The sequence below is a fragment of the Musa acuminata genome, chromosome BXJ1-11 (genome assembly GCF_036884655.1).
Source record: "Musa acuminata AAA Group cultivar baxijiao chromosome BXJ1-11, Cavendish_Baxijiao_AAA, whole genome shotgun sequence".
Classification (NCBI taxonomy): Eukaryota; Viridiplantae; Streptophyta; class Magnoliopsida; order Zingiberales; family Musaceae; genus Musa; species Musa acuminata.
Window position 1 is genome coordinate 23,247,182 of NC_088337.1, and position 16,791 is coordinate 23,263,972.

At 36.8% G+C, this 16,791-nt stretch overlaps 1 protein-coding gene and 1 long non-coding RNA gene across 3 annotated transcripts; one reads left to right on the top strand and one right to left on the bottom strand.

The window, feature by feature from the left end:
* Positions 1-1,756: 1,756 nt before the first annotated feature.
* On the top strand, positions 1,757-12,115 carry LOC103971406 (uncharacterized). 2 transcript variants are annotated; one of them, XR_010481198.1, is made up of 3 exons: positions 1,757-2,084; positions 8,073-11,541; positions 11,622-12,115. XR_010481198.1 is itself a non-coding variant. In XM_009385420.3 (2 exons), exon 2 carries the CDS (start codon positions 8,306-8,308, stop codon positions 11,468-11,470), a length of 3,165 nt encoding a protein of 1,054 aa, XP_009383695.2. In that variant the 5' UTR covers positions 1,757-2,084; positions 8,073-8,305; the 3' UTR covers positions 11,471-12,115. The 2 variants fall into 2 exon arrangements, 1 of the variants encoding a protein (XP_009383695.2); XM_009385420.3 differs by having other exon boundaries at positions 8,073-12,115.
* A 1,351-nt stretch (positions 12,116-13,466) lies between these two features.
* On the bottom strand, positions 13,467-16,445 carry LOC135596615 (uncharacterized). Its single transcript, XR_010480977.1, has 3 exons — positions 16,157-16,445; positions 14,552-14,681; positions 13,467-14,269 (listed from the first exon to the last, which is right to left on the bottom strand). It is a non-coding gene; the product is annotated as an uncharacterized LOC135596615 (long non-coding RNA).
* Positions 16,446-16,791: the final 346 nt, after the last annotated feature.

Below are 16,791 nucleotides of genomic sequence, written 5' to 3' on the forward strand. Positions count from 1 at the left end.
AAGTTAAGTCTTATTATGTATGCTATTTAGATGCTTCTACGAATTCCTTCCACGTTAGTGATCGAAGTTTGGTTTCCCACATGCGCATTTTTCTACATTATAATTTTTATCATTTATTTTAAGGTCAATTAGCATTTTTCTACTTTATCGTTTTATCATTTATTTTAAGAACAATTATGTATTTTTACCGTAAAGATTATTTATGCTTTTCAATTATAAATACAAATGCATAGTAACTTGGGATATTTTAAGTTGGGTATTTTTTCTAAAAAATATCTCTATTTTTTAAAATATCTCTCGTACTTAAAAAATTATAAATAATATTATTTTCAAAATGACCCTTTTATTTTATCGGTTATCGGCTTCCACTCCTTTGGTTGTGCCTCTACCCATTAGTTGTCTCTCTTTACCCTAAATATCCACTTGTAATCTTTGTGCAAAAGTTTTTTATTTATCATATGTAGAATTCATCATCATTGTTCATAGATCCATCCCATTTTTCTTATCCGTAATTCTTACCACTACTTATAAACTCAGTCTCTTTCTTTGCTCATAGATCTTATTTTTTAAGATAAGAAAAGAATAGAATGAGAGGGATAAATGCCTTTGCCATCTCATGTGAGGGTTAGGAGCAAAACATACAATGATAATTTACTGTACCCAAAGCTTCAATTCAAATAATTCAATAAAAAAACAAGTGTTAATAGTAGAAATCCTTACAAAATAATGAGAAATAGTAGAATGAATCGCCCATAATCAGGATTATTAATTTGTAGGTTTCAAATGAATATAAGTTAAAATTAACTTTGATTTCCTTAGAAGTCACATAGGCAGGATTAACGGAGATGATCCTCATGAGTTATACGAGCGATGATAGGTCCAACGAAGAAAGATGTAAAATGATATTTTTCAGAAGACTAGACATATTGTTTTAGAATTTTTTTTTTAAAGTAGAAGTGTTTTATGGAAAATTTTAAAAAATAAAAGTTTCTTTCAAAAATTTACCTTTTTTACTTTATCATATTAGCATTTATTTTAATAATAATTATATATTTTACTATAAAGATTATTTATACTTTTAAATTATAAATACAAATGCACGGTGACCCCTCGATTTTTAATTTTAGTCTCTGTAAATACAAATAAAAATAAAAAAATATAAAACATATTTCGATAGACACAAAAAAAATATATAAAAATATTTATTATGGTGATAAAATTCATACCGACCTCTAATTCATAGTCGAGCTTAATCCAATTCTCAATTCTCTGTAGGAGGCGATATGTTTTTTTGAATCCATCATAAGATCTAAATAGAACATCAATCTATGAAAAAAGAAATTGTTCTTAATGTCACACTAATGAAAATTACTTAATTTCTAGCTGACCAAATTTGATTCGAACTCATAAGACAATTGAAGCACATCAAAGTAGCCACCAATCCATATTTCAGTCTATTTCTCATCACATGACCCACGGGAACTTGATCTCCTACCTCACCAAATCCTCCATTGTACATACTACATGCCACGAAACGGAGTGCTTGGGTTTGATCCCGACCGTCCATCGTCGTTTTGTCTTTCCCCGCCCACACACGGCTCGGTCGAAGACGCTCTGCCGCTTGACTCAGTAGTCGCGGATCCGAACGCTGTACCGTGCATCGAATCTCGCATCCGACGGTGCAAATTTCACGCCGCACTACGACAGGATGCGGCCACGCTGTTCCCCCCCCCCCCCCCCCCACTCCCCTCGCTCCTTTTTGGGTTCCGCTGCGTTTACTCACACCATTGCCGGGCAAATTTTGTTTTCGGCTCTCCCGAGATATCTCCCTCTCGCTCCTCGCTACTGCTGCCCGCTTTAGGGTTCCGAGTGAGGGCGGCTGCGGCGCCTCCATCCGCCGCCGAAGTTCACCCTTGCGGGCGTCCCCGAACTCCCGCAAGTCTCCGGTCAGGATTTTCTCGATCTCTCCGCCGCATCCCTCTTTTAGTCTCCGTCACCTGGTCACTTGGCCGGCTGCGAAGTAGCGCCTTCTTCGCTGCAGCGCAGATCATCTAGTGCGTGGGGTTGGATATTTCGGCCCTTTGGTAAGAATTTATTTAGGGTTGGAAAATGAAGAAACCGAATTTATTTAGGGTTTCGTTCTTCGCTCGTTCCATTTGGTGGGATTTGGTTTCGTCACTCGTTTCTTCGATGGAGCTGAGATCGTTAGTCTGATTGCGTTTTCCCCTTTCTCCTTTGCTACCTTTATTTGTTTCATCATCGAATTAGGGAAGATAGTTGTTCTTAGAGCAGTACGTTTTTCACCATTAAGTAGAGATATTCTGCTTCTTTTGACTGGTCCGTCGAAATCACGACCGTATGCTCGGTGGCTATTTATGTGCAAATATGCATATGCATGCATTCATTCTGCAGAGCAACTTCATCTAATTTGCAATAGGAGCTACATTGACATTTTCAATATTCAGTTGTGCATCATGAAGCTTGGACCATCGAGAAGTGAATTTGGGTATTCGCCATGTTATTAGTTATTATGTTGTCATCAGTCCGCTTTTAGGTGCCTGTATGCTATTCACGGATGTGCTTAGTCCATGAGATGATAGTATTTGCTGAATGTCACTGTCCTTAAGATGGTTGTGCTGTTTTGTTTGGTACCTTTGATCAGGCAGAAACAACAATTTTTATGACCATAAGACGATGGTTTCCAAAGTCTTTCTGCACTCCTAGTGATCTTGTTCACTTTTTTCCGCTAGTAAGCCTCTTACACTTTAGGAAGACATACTACCTTGAGTTCTATGCATGACCATTATCTAATTTATGTGACATCCAAAGTTGAAGTACAACGTCAGAGAACAGCAAATTTAATGTATCTAGACATCATGACTTTTATGAGAAAAATAAATAAATATTAAGTTTTCAAGTTTTGTTTTTGTGTTTGTGCTAATATGCTGTTTGGCTACTACCATTATAATTACTTGTTTATGTATCCATCTTTTCTAGAATGTCTTCCGAAGAGACTTGTCTATATTGAGAACTTATGATTCCCTGATGTGTGTGTGATATTTTGTTTTATCATCTTATTCTTGATTTGGATGCTAAATTTAGGATATTAGATTTTCCATAAGGTGTTTATTGATGCTCCCAAAAGATAACGAGAAGTTAGATTTAGATTGTGAATTTAAGGAATATACAAGATGCATAATTCTTTAAGTTCATGTATACAGTGATTTAATGGATTTTCACTGAAATGCATAGTTTATATGATATAGTTCCCAGACCGTGACGAATCTTAAAATGTCATGTTTTCATATGTTCCAATGTCAATAAGGTTGTTAGGCTTTCTGTAATATGCATCTCAGACTTAATTATCCAAAGACTAACAGAACTTCCAATGTCTGGTGCTTTGGAGTTAATTCCAACTTTTGCTGAAGACAACCGATTTTCCCCTGAATAATTTGATTGATTTATTGACATATGGATAATTTTACAGGGAGCCTTTTAATATTCACCTGATATCTATGTGGCAATTCTATTGAACCAATCTAGAAGATGAAGACATGTTGTAGGAACCTATCATGCTAATTAATGACAAACAACAATATTCTAGTTATGGATCAGAAAGATAGGTAGTTAGATAACATGTACAAAAAGGTGAATTGATCAGGTGAAACATTAATAGATCAGAGAATGCTCAAGGGAGGTTTACAAATTCCATGGTTATACAAGGTGACTGAATTAGGATTAGTAGCACAAGTAAAGGAGGATGTTTTACAAGAAACTGATGGCTTTTGATTTAACTGGGGATGTTGCTCTAGAAAGAGCTTATTGGTTGAAAAAGATCCATCAAGTGGAATTTATCTAGTTGGGTTTGGTGTTGGAATCTGGCATATCAAGTTGTAATCTGCAAAGAACAATCCAATTCTGCCAAATCTATTCTGTAGTATATTTGTATTTACCAAGATGAGGTATTATGGTTGTTGGAGGGTTTACTTGTGCATAGTAATTGATCGAATTTTTTTCAATGAATTGAAGCATTTTTCTGGTTGATGTCATTTAAGATTTTAAGGTTCTAGTTTTTGAGGACTTTTAACTCATTGTGATTGACCATTGTTTGCTTTCTCCTGTTTATATTTGCAGTAGTGATGAATTTATAGTACATTTAGAGGAGATTTTGATTGTAGGCGTGTAAGTTGTTCTCATTAGTCCTGTTGCTATCATGGTTCCTCAATTTGTGCAAGTCTGGTTTCAAGGGTTGCATTAAACATTCTTATTGTATCCTGGGAAGCAAAATGTCGACCTTGTATGATCTGTTGCAAAAACTTTTGCAGGGCTATGTGTCTCTTTCATCAATATATTTTACACTCCTAAGTCCAATTCCAAGCTTTTTATGCTGCTACTCTCAACCCTTGGTGATACTTTCCAGATCTTCAGATAGTTGTTTTGACATGAAAGATCCTGACCATCAGATTATTGAACCTTCGTTTTAATTAATTGACTTTTTCTCTGTCTCATTGGCATTGCTGTTTTAGGCACTTCCTGAATGACTGTATTGTAGAATTCAATGAATAGTTGCCTATTTTATCTCCACATCCCTTCACTTACTAATCCATTTAGATTGCCAAATTTGTTTCTTCCATCCTCCTATCTTTTATTTTTGAATTTCTGAGGCCCATACTTTTGCAATGTCATTAATTTTCAGGAGAAGGAAGCACTAATTGGAAGTCACCTTCCCTTTTGGTTATTTGCTATTATGGGGTGTGACTGCAGAACTAAAGGCTGATGTTTTTCAATTTCACTTAAGATGACTTCATGAAATTAAATAGTTTTGAATGCTTAATGACACCTAAAATTAGGTGGGAGGACTTACTTGCAGATTGAAGGTTTTCAATTATGGTTAAGATGATTCATGGAGGAAAATAATTTTGAATTCTCTGGTGACCGAAAAAATCAGGTGGAAAGGACTTCTAGAGTTTTGATGTGTATAAATTTGTTAGGCCATGACCGTATGAGTTTGTGGTAATTCATTCATATTATTAACTCTATAGTTTTTTACATCTCTACTAAACATCAGTAGTTTCCTTTTTTTCTAATTGGTTATTTGGGATTCATACTGAGAAACTATGAGATTGAAACTATTGAACCATCACTAGTGAAATATTACCAAGAAAATGTAATAGCCATAACAAACTTTTGAATTTCCTGCTACCAGATTTTGATCTAAATCTATGGGTATATTTTTGGCTTCTCTGTTTTTAGACAAATAAGCAAACAACATAAATTGTGAGAATGGCTCTTAGCCCCCAATCATTTGAGTTTATCTTAGTGTTTTAAAAAGATGCTTAGGTGCTTGCTTAGGCGCTCTGGCATTGCATAGTTGTCGGGTGACGGGCTTCAGTGAAGCATCGCCAGGGCGCTCTCTTGATCCCAATCGTTGGGCGCTTGCCTTAGTCTAGGTGCCTCGGGCAAGCGCCCGGTTGAAGGTGAGCAATCGAATAAGATAGTCAACTTTGGTTCGGTTGAACAATAACTTGGTTCAACTGAACCACCTAAGCACAATAAATAGTAACAATAACACAACCCTCCTCCCCTGTGCGCAGCGCTCAACCCATAAACCTTAGGAACCACCTCGACTCACGACTAATCCCACCATTGCCAAAGTCGTCGACACATAGGTCTGGCGCTTTGCTGTCGACAAATAGGTTTGAAGCTCTTGCTACTGTAGGTCTTGTGCGTAGTTCCCTCCGCTGCCTCTGTGTGCAACTCCTTCCATTGATGCAGGACAAGATCGTAGCTTCCTTCGCCAACAACGAACACATCTGAAGCTTCCTTTGCCCTTGACGTCGTCATCCGCAACTTCCTCTGTCGCTGTTGCCGCCTTCTGTAACTTTTTCCATCATTGTTGTCATTGGTCGTAGCTTCCAACGCCAATGCTACCACCGTTCAAAGGTTCCTCCGTCATCGTCGTCCTCTTCCTCCCCACGTCCTATCATTAGTGTCTCCTTTTTTACCCCTCTATTGTTATGACTGTTGTTAACAGTGGATTAAATACTATTAACAGTGGATTGTTAATCCTTAACTGATATTAAAACTATTGTTACCATATAATAAACTGAAATTGATATTAATCCTTAGAACTATTTGCCTATTTAGAACTAATTCTTATTTAGAATTAATAATCCTTATTTAACACTGTTTATCGCTATTTAGAATTGTTATTAGTCCCTATTTATCACTGTTAATCTCTATTTATTTAAAACTATTATTAGGTTTTAGGATTAATGGCAAGTGTACAAAGCAATACAGAAAATTCATAAAAAAATTCACTTTAATGTTGCATTTTTATTTATATAATCATATTTATCAATTATATTATATATATTTTATATTTTAATAGTTTAGAGTGTCTTGATTTTCTCGGGTGAGTGCTTAGCACCTTGGGTGTTTTGGGAGCTTGGCGCCTAGCTCTTTTAAAAACACTGATTTATCTACATGAATCCTTTCGACATACTTGTTCCAAAAATCATTAGATCTTTTTTGTTTATTCTAATTGTCCTTTTTATCCTTTAATTTACAGATAAAGCGTATTTTTATTGTGCACTTGAGAATTTATTTTATTCATAGTTGCAACTACCGTTAGCTAATTTTCAAGCAGTCATTTATGACTCTCTATCTTATTGTTATCTTGACATCTATATCAATGTCATCTTTACTTTCTTTTTTGTTATAAAGTGTAGACTTTGTATGAAATGCTTCGCTAAATGAGGCATATTATATTTGCACAATACTATAGAAGTCTGTATTTTCAATTTGATCATATTAAATGATCATTGGTTTCTAACTAGAACCATCTTTTCTTTGATCATGTTTGTGTAATTTTTGCCATCTTCTGCTAAGAACTATTAGCTAATTTGTTTCTGTTTTATTTTGAGAAAATTTCTTGTTTGAATCAAATTTTAGGATAACAACACTTACATCTATGCAAGGATTGAAATATCATGCCGTACCGAAGTTTTGACCTTCTCTCGGTACGATACTGTATACCAAGCGATATACATATATATATATATGAACGGTATATGTGTGTGTGTGTGTGTGTGTGTGTGTGTGAAGTAAAAAAAAGAAATTTTGACGTCTGTGTGTGTGTGTGTATAAAGTAAAAAAAAGAAATTTCGGCGACGTCGCCTCCCTTCTCCCCCACGCGAGGCGACGTTGCCTCTCTTCTCCTCAGGCGGGGTGACGTCGCCTATATATATATATATATTTTAAAAAATGTGCGATGTCGCTTCTCTTCTCCTCAGGCGGGGCGATGCCGCCTTTATATATATATATATATATATATATATATATATACTGGTTTACTATTGGACTGGTACGTACCGGGCGGTATCATTTGAAACTGTATACCTTGTATCTATGTCCTGAAAATTTTGGTTACCCAATCATTGGATTGCAACAGATGATAGAGATTAACAATGAAGAGACATCTGCAACAAACTTTTATTTGATGGAGCATAAAAGCTTAATGGGGAAATAAAAAGGGACAAAGATTTGAAGGAGCATCTTGGAATGCCATGCAGACTACTGAGAGTTGGCTGACAGAAAGTTAATGGAAAAAGAAGTGGAGTATCATTTGAGAAACTGTGCAGTAGTAAACTCTCTTGAGACCATTAATATAGTCTGAATATCTGCTTTCTATATACAATGAAATTATTATATATGCTTTATTTCTTGCTCGCAGTTGATTGGAAGCACTTATCACAGTAGATAATCTTTTTGTCATCAAGATTGGAAGATTTTTTTAAATAAAAATAACTGCTGTTGAAATCTGTTTATTTTTTCCCATAACATGCATTAGAATATAACCTGTTTAGTGTAAAAGCTTGTTGGTCGGAAGTCCTTTTGAAGCTTAAGGTGCAGGTAAGTGATTTTCTGACAGAGAAATTTTGGTATCCTTAATGAGTTCAATTAGATCTATTTTGATGCATTGCTTTAGTCAACTCTCTTTTGTGCATCTTTGCTGTTGGCAATTGTCTTTTGAAGTTATAAATTTTGAGTAATACTTTTCTATGATGCAGGTGAATGAATTTTGTTGCATAATTTTAAGTATCGTTAAGGGCAACAGTCAATTGCATCCAGCGGTCTAATTTGCTGAAAGAAACTATTTGAAATAGAAGGTTCAGACATACAGATAGATTTCAGCTCACTTTCTGAAAGAAAAAAGGCAAACATGAACAAGAAGCATAAATTTATCTGGTTCAAACTTCTTGCATGAAGAATCTATAGTGCACTCTTTCATTCTTATATCACAATGGACTGTAACAAGGAAGAAGCTATTAGAGCCAAGCATCTTGCAGAGAAAAAGATGCAGAACAAAGATTTTATGGGGGCACAAAAGATTGCTCTTAAGGCCCAACAGCTCTTTCCTGACATTGAGAACATCTCTCAGATGTTAACTGTCTGTGATGTTCATTGCTCTGCTGGAGCTAGAGTTAATGGTGAAATGGATTGGTACAAAATTCTCCAAGTGGAGTCAACATCTGATGATTTATCTATTAAGAAACAATATCGGAAACTTGCTCTGTTGCTACATCCTGATAAGAACAAGTTTTCAGGTGCTGAAGCCGCTTTCAAACTAATTGGAGAAGCACATATGGTATTGTCTGATCAAGAAAAAAGGCGCCTTTATGACTTCAAAAGAAATGCTAACATTAAAAGTGCCCCTGCAATGAAGCCTTTTCAGTATTCAAGGATGAATCCTCATGCCCAAAACAATCTTAGGACAGTGAATTCTAGTGGGTTTAATCAGCCATCTCCTTTCAGTTCTACCCAGACATTCTGGACAATTTGCCCTGTTTGTGGAATGAGATACCAGTATTATCGAAGCATTTTAAACAGAGCCCTGCGCTGTCAGAATTGCTTGAATACTTTTGTTGCATATGATTTAAATGCCAAAGTTGTGCCTTCCGCTGGGAACCCATGGAATAGTTATAAAAATCTAGAGAAAAAGATTCCAGTTGAGCAAGCTAATAATATAAATAAACAAAGCCAATTTAGAAATACCTCTTCTGACATGAAGTTTCAGGAGGATGCTTGTGGAAGATCAGTATTCAACCAAGATTCTGTTGGTGAAACTTTAAACATGGGAAAGAATATTCATGTGGATGCTAAGGTTGGGGCAGCTAATGCAGTAAATGTCACTGAAGTTGATAAGGGACAGCAGGCTGCTAAGCCGAAAACTACTAATGCTAGTAAGAAGAGGAGGAGAAAGGTTGTTTTAGAGTTTAGTGATGCAGATGGCAGTGATAGTGAAGACACAAAAAATGTGGATGATGGGCCTCCTGTAAAGCAGAATGCTTCTACATCTGGCCCACGAAGATCGAGTAGGCAGAAGCAGTATGTCTCTTATAATGAAGATGGAAGGGAAGATGGTAATGGTGACAATTCCTTTGTAGCCCCTAGTAAAAGATGTAAAGATGAGTCATCCTGTAAAGCTGGTAGGTTTGAAGAACCATCATGCAGAACCGGTGCTGAAGGTGTTAATTTGGAAGACGATGGGACAGGTGTTGCTAAAACAAGACTGAATAATGAAGATGACATCATGTATGAAAATAAGTTGCCGAATGGAAATGAACAGGCCTATGAAAGTCAACAAGGGACTAGCGAACATCAGAAGTTCAGGCATGGAGCTGAATCAATTGTTGGGTCAATTCCTAAGGCTTTTCCTCCTATGGGATGTTTTGTTTACCCTGATCCTGAATTTGGCAACTTTGATAAACTCAGAGATGCAAGTCAATTTGCTGTTGATCAGATATGGGCAGTGTATGATGATCAGGATGGAATGCCTCGATTCTATGCTCGAATTAGGAAGGTCTGCACCCCTGGTTTCATGCTGCGCTTTACTTGGCTTGAGCACGATCCTGTAAATGAAACTGAGTTGACATGGTCTGATGCAGAGTTGCCTGTTGCTTGTGGGAACTTCAGACTAGGCAAATCGGAATCCACCAAAGATTGTCTTACGTTCTCTCATGTTGTTTCATGGAGAAAAGGGGAAAAGAGAAACTCCTATGTTATTTATCCTAGAAAAGGTGAGGTTTGGGCTCTTTTCAAGGGCTGGAATATCTGGTGGAGCACAGATGCAGACAAGCATAGGTTCCATGAATATGAAGTAGTAGAAGTCCTCTCAGATTTTGCATCGGGAACTGGCATTAGTGTGATTCCCTTGGTAAGGATAGAACAATCTGTGAGCTTGTTTATGCGAGCAACGGGAAAGGGAATGACCTCGTTTGTGATTCCACCCCATGAAATCCTTTGTTTTTCACATAATGTTCCTTCATACAGGTTGAGTGGAACTGAAAGAGAAGGTATTCCTCAAGGTTCTTTGGAACTTGATTGTGCATCACTTCCCAGTAACTTTAGACAGATGTTTCCTTCTGTTAATCTTGACAATGAGACAACAAGAGTTAGAAAGTTGGGTGGGAGCAGCAGTTCATCTTTAAATGCCACAATTGATAAAGAGGAACCTGTAACCAGTATAATGCAGGAAAGAGAGAAGAGGACAAGTCAAGACATGTTATCTAATGGGATAAACCGAGTTGATGATATGGAACAAAATCACATTAGTGAAGGACAGGATGTGAAAACTTGGAAGCATGTGCAGAATGAAGCAAAAACACCCAAAGTAGAAATTAGTGAGAGAGGTGACTCAGATGCAGAGAAGATCAATGATGATGATGATGATGATGATGATGATGATTCCTCATCAGTACCATCTTTAAGCCCTGACATCTATCACTATCCTGATCCAGAATTTTATAATTTTGAACAACACAAGATGATCGAAACCGTCCAGTGTGGTCACATTTGGGCATTCTATAGTGATGTAGATACATATCCCAAGTACTATGGCTTGGTAAAGAGGACCGAACCGGAACTAAAAGGGCTTAGAGTGCATATTACATGGCTTGAGGCCTGCCCGGTGCTAGAGGAGGAGAGGCGGTGGTCTCGAGAAGGCTTCCCAATTGGTTGTGGAACATTTAAGGTTGTTCCTCAAAGCTCGATAATTAAGGAGACTAGTACTTTCTCTCATCTAGTACAGGCCGAACAAACTGGCAAAAAGAACCATTTTCTAATCCATCCTAGCATTGGAGAAATTTGGGCGGTGTACAAGAATTGGAGTGTTGGATGGGGCCTCCCAGAACTGGAGAAGTGTGAATATGATGTGGTGGAGATTTGTGAGCGTAGTGGTTGTGGCTTGAAAGTTAAGCCTTTGACAAAAGTAAATGGCTATACATCTGTTTTTAAACCTGAAGAAAATACGAATGCAGCAACCGAATTGGAGATACCGACAAATGAATATATTAGATTCTCTCATCAAATACCTGCATTCAGGCTAACAGATGAAAATGGAGGAAAGCTTCGTGGCTATTGGGAGCTCGATCCTGCTTCCGTGCCTGATGTTCTACTGAAAAGCTAGGGGAGATCAAACTTGAAGCTGCCTGCTGCAGTTTCCGGGGAAAAGCCTTGGAAGTGCTGATGAAGGTTCCGGTACTGTAACAAATATGATTTTGTTCCCCACTTTAGTACCTGCTCATACATCAAGTCGTTCCTTTTTGTTTCTTGTATAGTTGTTGGCAGGAATGCTGTTCTGAACAAATTTTGGAGGGAAGCCTTGGCACTGATGCTAACGGCCATGCTCCTAGTTTTGGATCTTCCTGTGGCATATGCCTGCTTTCTTTATATGGCTTCTTTTCACATTACTGACAAGTTGGGTTAGTATGATGGCATGAGCCCTCGTATCTGTGACATGCTTTCCTCCGCGACTAAAATTAACCGTCTTTTTGGGTGGGGTTGCAAATTTTGGCATATCAAACACTTCCAGCGAGGATGGCAGGTAACAGATTGCACTAAAAGTGAACAGGGATTTATTGGAAGCTTTGAATCATCGACAGGGCGTGTGTGTAATCTCTCTGAACTATTGACATTTGTGTGTCTATTATTACCGATGTATGCTACGATTATGTGATGCAGTTGAAAACAGTAAAACACAAAAAAGAATATATTATCAGTAACTGTATGTGAATTGTATTCATATTTCAATTTATTTTCTTTTTTCAATTTACATAGTTCATGTGAATTGTATTCATATTCATTTATCTATCTCCATTGTTATGTGAAGCTTAAGCTTTGTGGAGGGGGAGAAGATTTCTCTAATCATATGTTTTGCTTTCTCCCATTATCTTACAAGAGATTTTTGTAATTATTTTTAAATTTTTTTGTTAACTAGGCTGAAAAGAAGAAAATTATTCCTAATTTTAAATGATCTCACGTAAGAATAAAAATGATTTTAAATTTAAAATTCTACTCCGTGAAGATTTTAGCCTTATTCAAAGACAGCAATTGAATTTTTTTTATATTTAGATTTTTTTGAAGTTTTCTTAATCCCATTCGGTCAACTCTCCTTTGGTAAGTAACATGACTTTTGTTTGAAGAATGTTATGGATACTATCTTTTTTGTTGGACAATGCACTCAATTTATCTCTAATCCCATGCATGTTGAATGCTGGCTATATATGAGAATCATCTGTAAGTAAGGAGCAAAACAATAAACGTACTAAATTTTTTTAACCAAATCTGATGCCGTTGAGATGATTTATATACTTAATCATATTTTAATTGGGAACCTTAGTTTTTATCTAAATACAAATGGTTGGGCACATATCTAAATACAAATTTTGACGTATCAATCGGTAAGAAATTTTCATGTATCGATTGGTAAGAAATGGTTTTGCACGTATCTAAATACAAATGGTTGGCCACGTTTCAATCATGTAGTTTTTATCTAATTACAAATGTTCATGTAAATACAAATGGTTGATAGTCATACTTGATTTCTTGTACTTAGACTTCTTTAACATTTTTATTTAATAAATTTATATTAAAATTTTTATATTTATAAAAATAAAACATATAGCTTTATTCTAACATTGTAGGTAAGCAAGGACAAAAAGATAATTTTGATATTTCAGTTGATGGTGACAGACGTTGTCGATGATGACGGACGAAGATGTTGGGGGGCTATAGGTGACTATTGTAGATGAGAAGAGCAACGACAAAAGATAAGGATTGCTTTACATCTGTGTTGATGTCGATGTAAATGCCAAGCAACCCTTTTGTCGCTCTGCATCTACGTCAGCGCCGATGTAATTGTCGAGCGATGAAAGGGTTATCGATACAAATATAAAACAACTCTCACCTCTCACTACTACTCTCTTCGTCTACAATAGTTACTCGAACGACCCTTACATCGATTGGCATCTACATTAGTGTTGGCGCAGTTGTCGAACTGCTGATATAGATGCAGAGCGATGCTACTCTACATCTGCATCGACGTTGATGCAATTGATAAGCTATGCCACTTTGCATCTTCAAAGCAATAAAAGGATCGCTTGATAATTACATCGGTATCGATGCAAATACAAAGTGGCCCTCATCTTTCACCATCACTCTCCTCATCCATAATAGCCACCCGCAATCTCCAACGATATCATCGTTCGCCACCAATATCGTCTATCATCATCAACTAAAACGTTAAGATTATCTTTGTATCCTTTATTTTCATTATATAATTGACAACATTAGGATAAATAAAATTAGATATTTTAAAGATTACAATATAAATTTTTTAATTTTAAAAATCAGGATGTTAACAAGGTCTGATTAATTAGATAATTTGTAATTAGCTCATAACACTGTAGACTATGTATATACTATAACGTGATCCAAAGGCTGTAACATCATCAGATGCTGATGGCACATCAGATCTTCACCACGCCGGCGAGAACGTACGAGCTTTCGTCTTTGGCGGAAGCAGGTTTCGTTCCCATGGCCTCGTTCGCTCACCTGTCGCCGGTTATCACCATCGGATCACTGTCGAAGCGGTTGGCGTCTCGGATGGGTAGCCATGTGCGATCCCTGTGGGATTCTGATGCACGTAAGGGATTCAAACACTTGAGATTAATCCCAGAGTTACACACTGCGTCGCTGACCTCTTTGTCCTTTGGTTCCCTGTCACTGGGACAGGTAAGGATGGCAACTGAGATGCTCTTGACTGTTAACGCGGGAGCAGCTTCTCACTGATCATTTCATCAAACATGTTATAGCAAGCTCAGTACCCGTCATTACACCTGTGAAATCTTGGAACAGGCTGCAGTTCCTGCTATTCTATCTGATGCCCATGAAGAATTCCATAGAAATGTCCTCACAGAACTGAAATCTTCAGTGGATGCCATTTATACAGGGATAGATCAGATCCAAGTGGTAATATGATTAAAAAAAGGAAGGATATGTTTTACTTCAAAGAAAATCAAAAGAAGGTGCAAATTCTTAAACAAATATTTCTAAAATGTTGATATTCCTGAACAGGAGATGTATTTTTGTAAATATTATGTATAGGTAGATCCATGCTAAAATTGTCTTTTGGAATCCATAAATAAACCATTTTTGAAATTTTCTTTTAATCATATTACCACAATTCAAATTGCAGGCAGAGAATTACCTGCTTAATTTGTGACCTTCATGGAGCTGAGGAAATGCATATCACACCCATCGCCTACAACGAAAGCTCCAGACATCGGTTATGCCATAAAGATGCAGATAGCAAGAGACGACTTCTGAATTTTACCCTTCTGTAAATCCATACCATACAATATATAAGCAATATGGATAATAGGATACTGCAAATGAATGGCAAGTGACAGAACTCAAAGTTACTTATAGCCAATGTTAGCAAAAGCTATCATATAAAATCCAGTAAAAACAGAAAGGAGAGCATTTATGAATATGCATAGTGTTCTAATGAAGAATATCATTACTATGCCCACCATTACTAACGATGGTAACTATCTTATATGAGTTTTAGGCGTTCGAGAAAAGATTGGCAAGCCCACTGGGGCATGCATACAGATAGGAGGTCCGATTTCAGAAAGGTGAACAACAGAAAAAATTATCTTGAAACATTAAATGATCCTATATGAGTTTTAAAGCATTTTAAATGCAGTGCAATGTAATATCATAAAGAAAGAATTTAAGAATGAGCACATTGACATTCTTTAGTTGAGACACTAAAATAAAGTCTCTTGTTTTAATAATCATTTCCTCCGACTACAGAGGTTATAGAAATGAATAAAGGGTATACAATGATCTATCAATTTTTTAATAGGATTAGACATAAACAAGTCAACACCACAATGTTCTTAAATCTTGAATATAGGAGGCATAGCTTAAAGACTAGTTTAATCTCTTCATGGAAATTAGTTTGTCATTGTTATCACTGCAAATCAGTCTGTATAAGCAGACAAGTCGAAGGAATTTTAAGCCTCATAATAACATCACAAATAAGTCACATCAATCCCAATATGTCTCTTGATACGAAGCCCATCTTCACAATTCTGATTGTTCTCCAATTCTACTTCCACTTATAAGATCCATTTCTCAACCCAGTTGAACTTATTCTGGTATAATCAATATTTAATTTCTTTCTTCATCCTCACAAAAATAACAAGCGTTTTTCATATATCTCAGTATTCCATAATCCATGACATTTCATACAGTCCAATGTTCTTGTTTTATTTCCATTTCTATGCAAGAATAAACAAAACCTTATAGCACCTAGCTTTTCTCCAACCGCTAATCCAACATCTACTTCTCAGAGGAAGGGTAAGCATAACAATCATCGAAACCCTAATCCAACATTACAAGATCAAGAATTCTTGAGCCCTAAAACTTTCTTACAAGCAAATTCCTATAACGAACTACAGCGGATGAAAACGGAAGCAAGCCCCAAGCATCTCGAGTTGCAAGAAGGTCATCATTGATCAGTTCGAAGGAAACAGCGCACAGCGATCAAGAATTCCTATAACGAACTACGATCAATTATCGATCCCAAAAATGTTTCTTACAAGCAATTTCCTACGGTGAACTCCAGGGGACGAACCGAAGCAGGCCCCAAGAATCTTGAGTTGCAAGAAGAACATCGCCGATCAAGAATTCCTATAACTAACCACAACAAAGATGACCAGCAAATTTACAAGAATCTTGAGTTGCAAGAAGATCAACGTGGAGCGCAAATGATTCGTATAATCATAACCCGTGAGCTACTTACCATCAACAATTCACGAGCAATGGAAGAAACATCGGAAGGAGGCGGATCGATCCTTGAGGATGGTTTGGATCCACGTCCTAGTGAGATCCCGCAACGGAAAATCGGGAAGGGGGCGGAGAAAAGTGGGGAGGAGAAGCATTGTAAAACCCTAGGAGGAGAGTTCTTGAGAATGGAGATTAAGATTTTGGTTTCTGCTCCGACGAATCAGATCACTCCCATTTGGTTTCTGCTCCGCCGAATCAGATCACTCCCGCCGGTCCTCCCTCTTCGAGTCCTCGCTCTTCCACAAACCCACATCGAATATATATATATATATATATATATATATATATATATATATATATATATATATATATATATATATAGTGTGTGTATTATTAACTACACAAAGCTCCAATGGCAATAAAAACCATGATTTGCTCCAGAGAATAAAAGACGTAGCTTTTTCATGGATAATGCGAATGATGGATCAGATGTGGAATGTTGCTAGTATAATTTACCAGACAAAGAACAACAGATACCTAAAAAAGAGGAAATGGAAGAGATAGCATTTTGGTTGTGATTCTCACTTGTAATTAGATCACTATTGCTCAACCCTGGCACATGGTGGATTTATCAGACAACCATAGTTCCTG

Bases quoted from the DNA above. Each gene is read 5' to 3' on its own strand.
- LOC103971406 (XM_009385420.3), top strand. From the start codon at position 8,306: ATGGACTGTAACAAGGAAGAAGCTATTAGAGCCAAGCATCTTGCAGAG.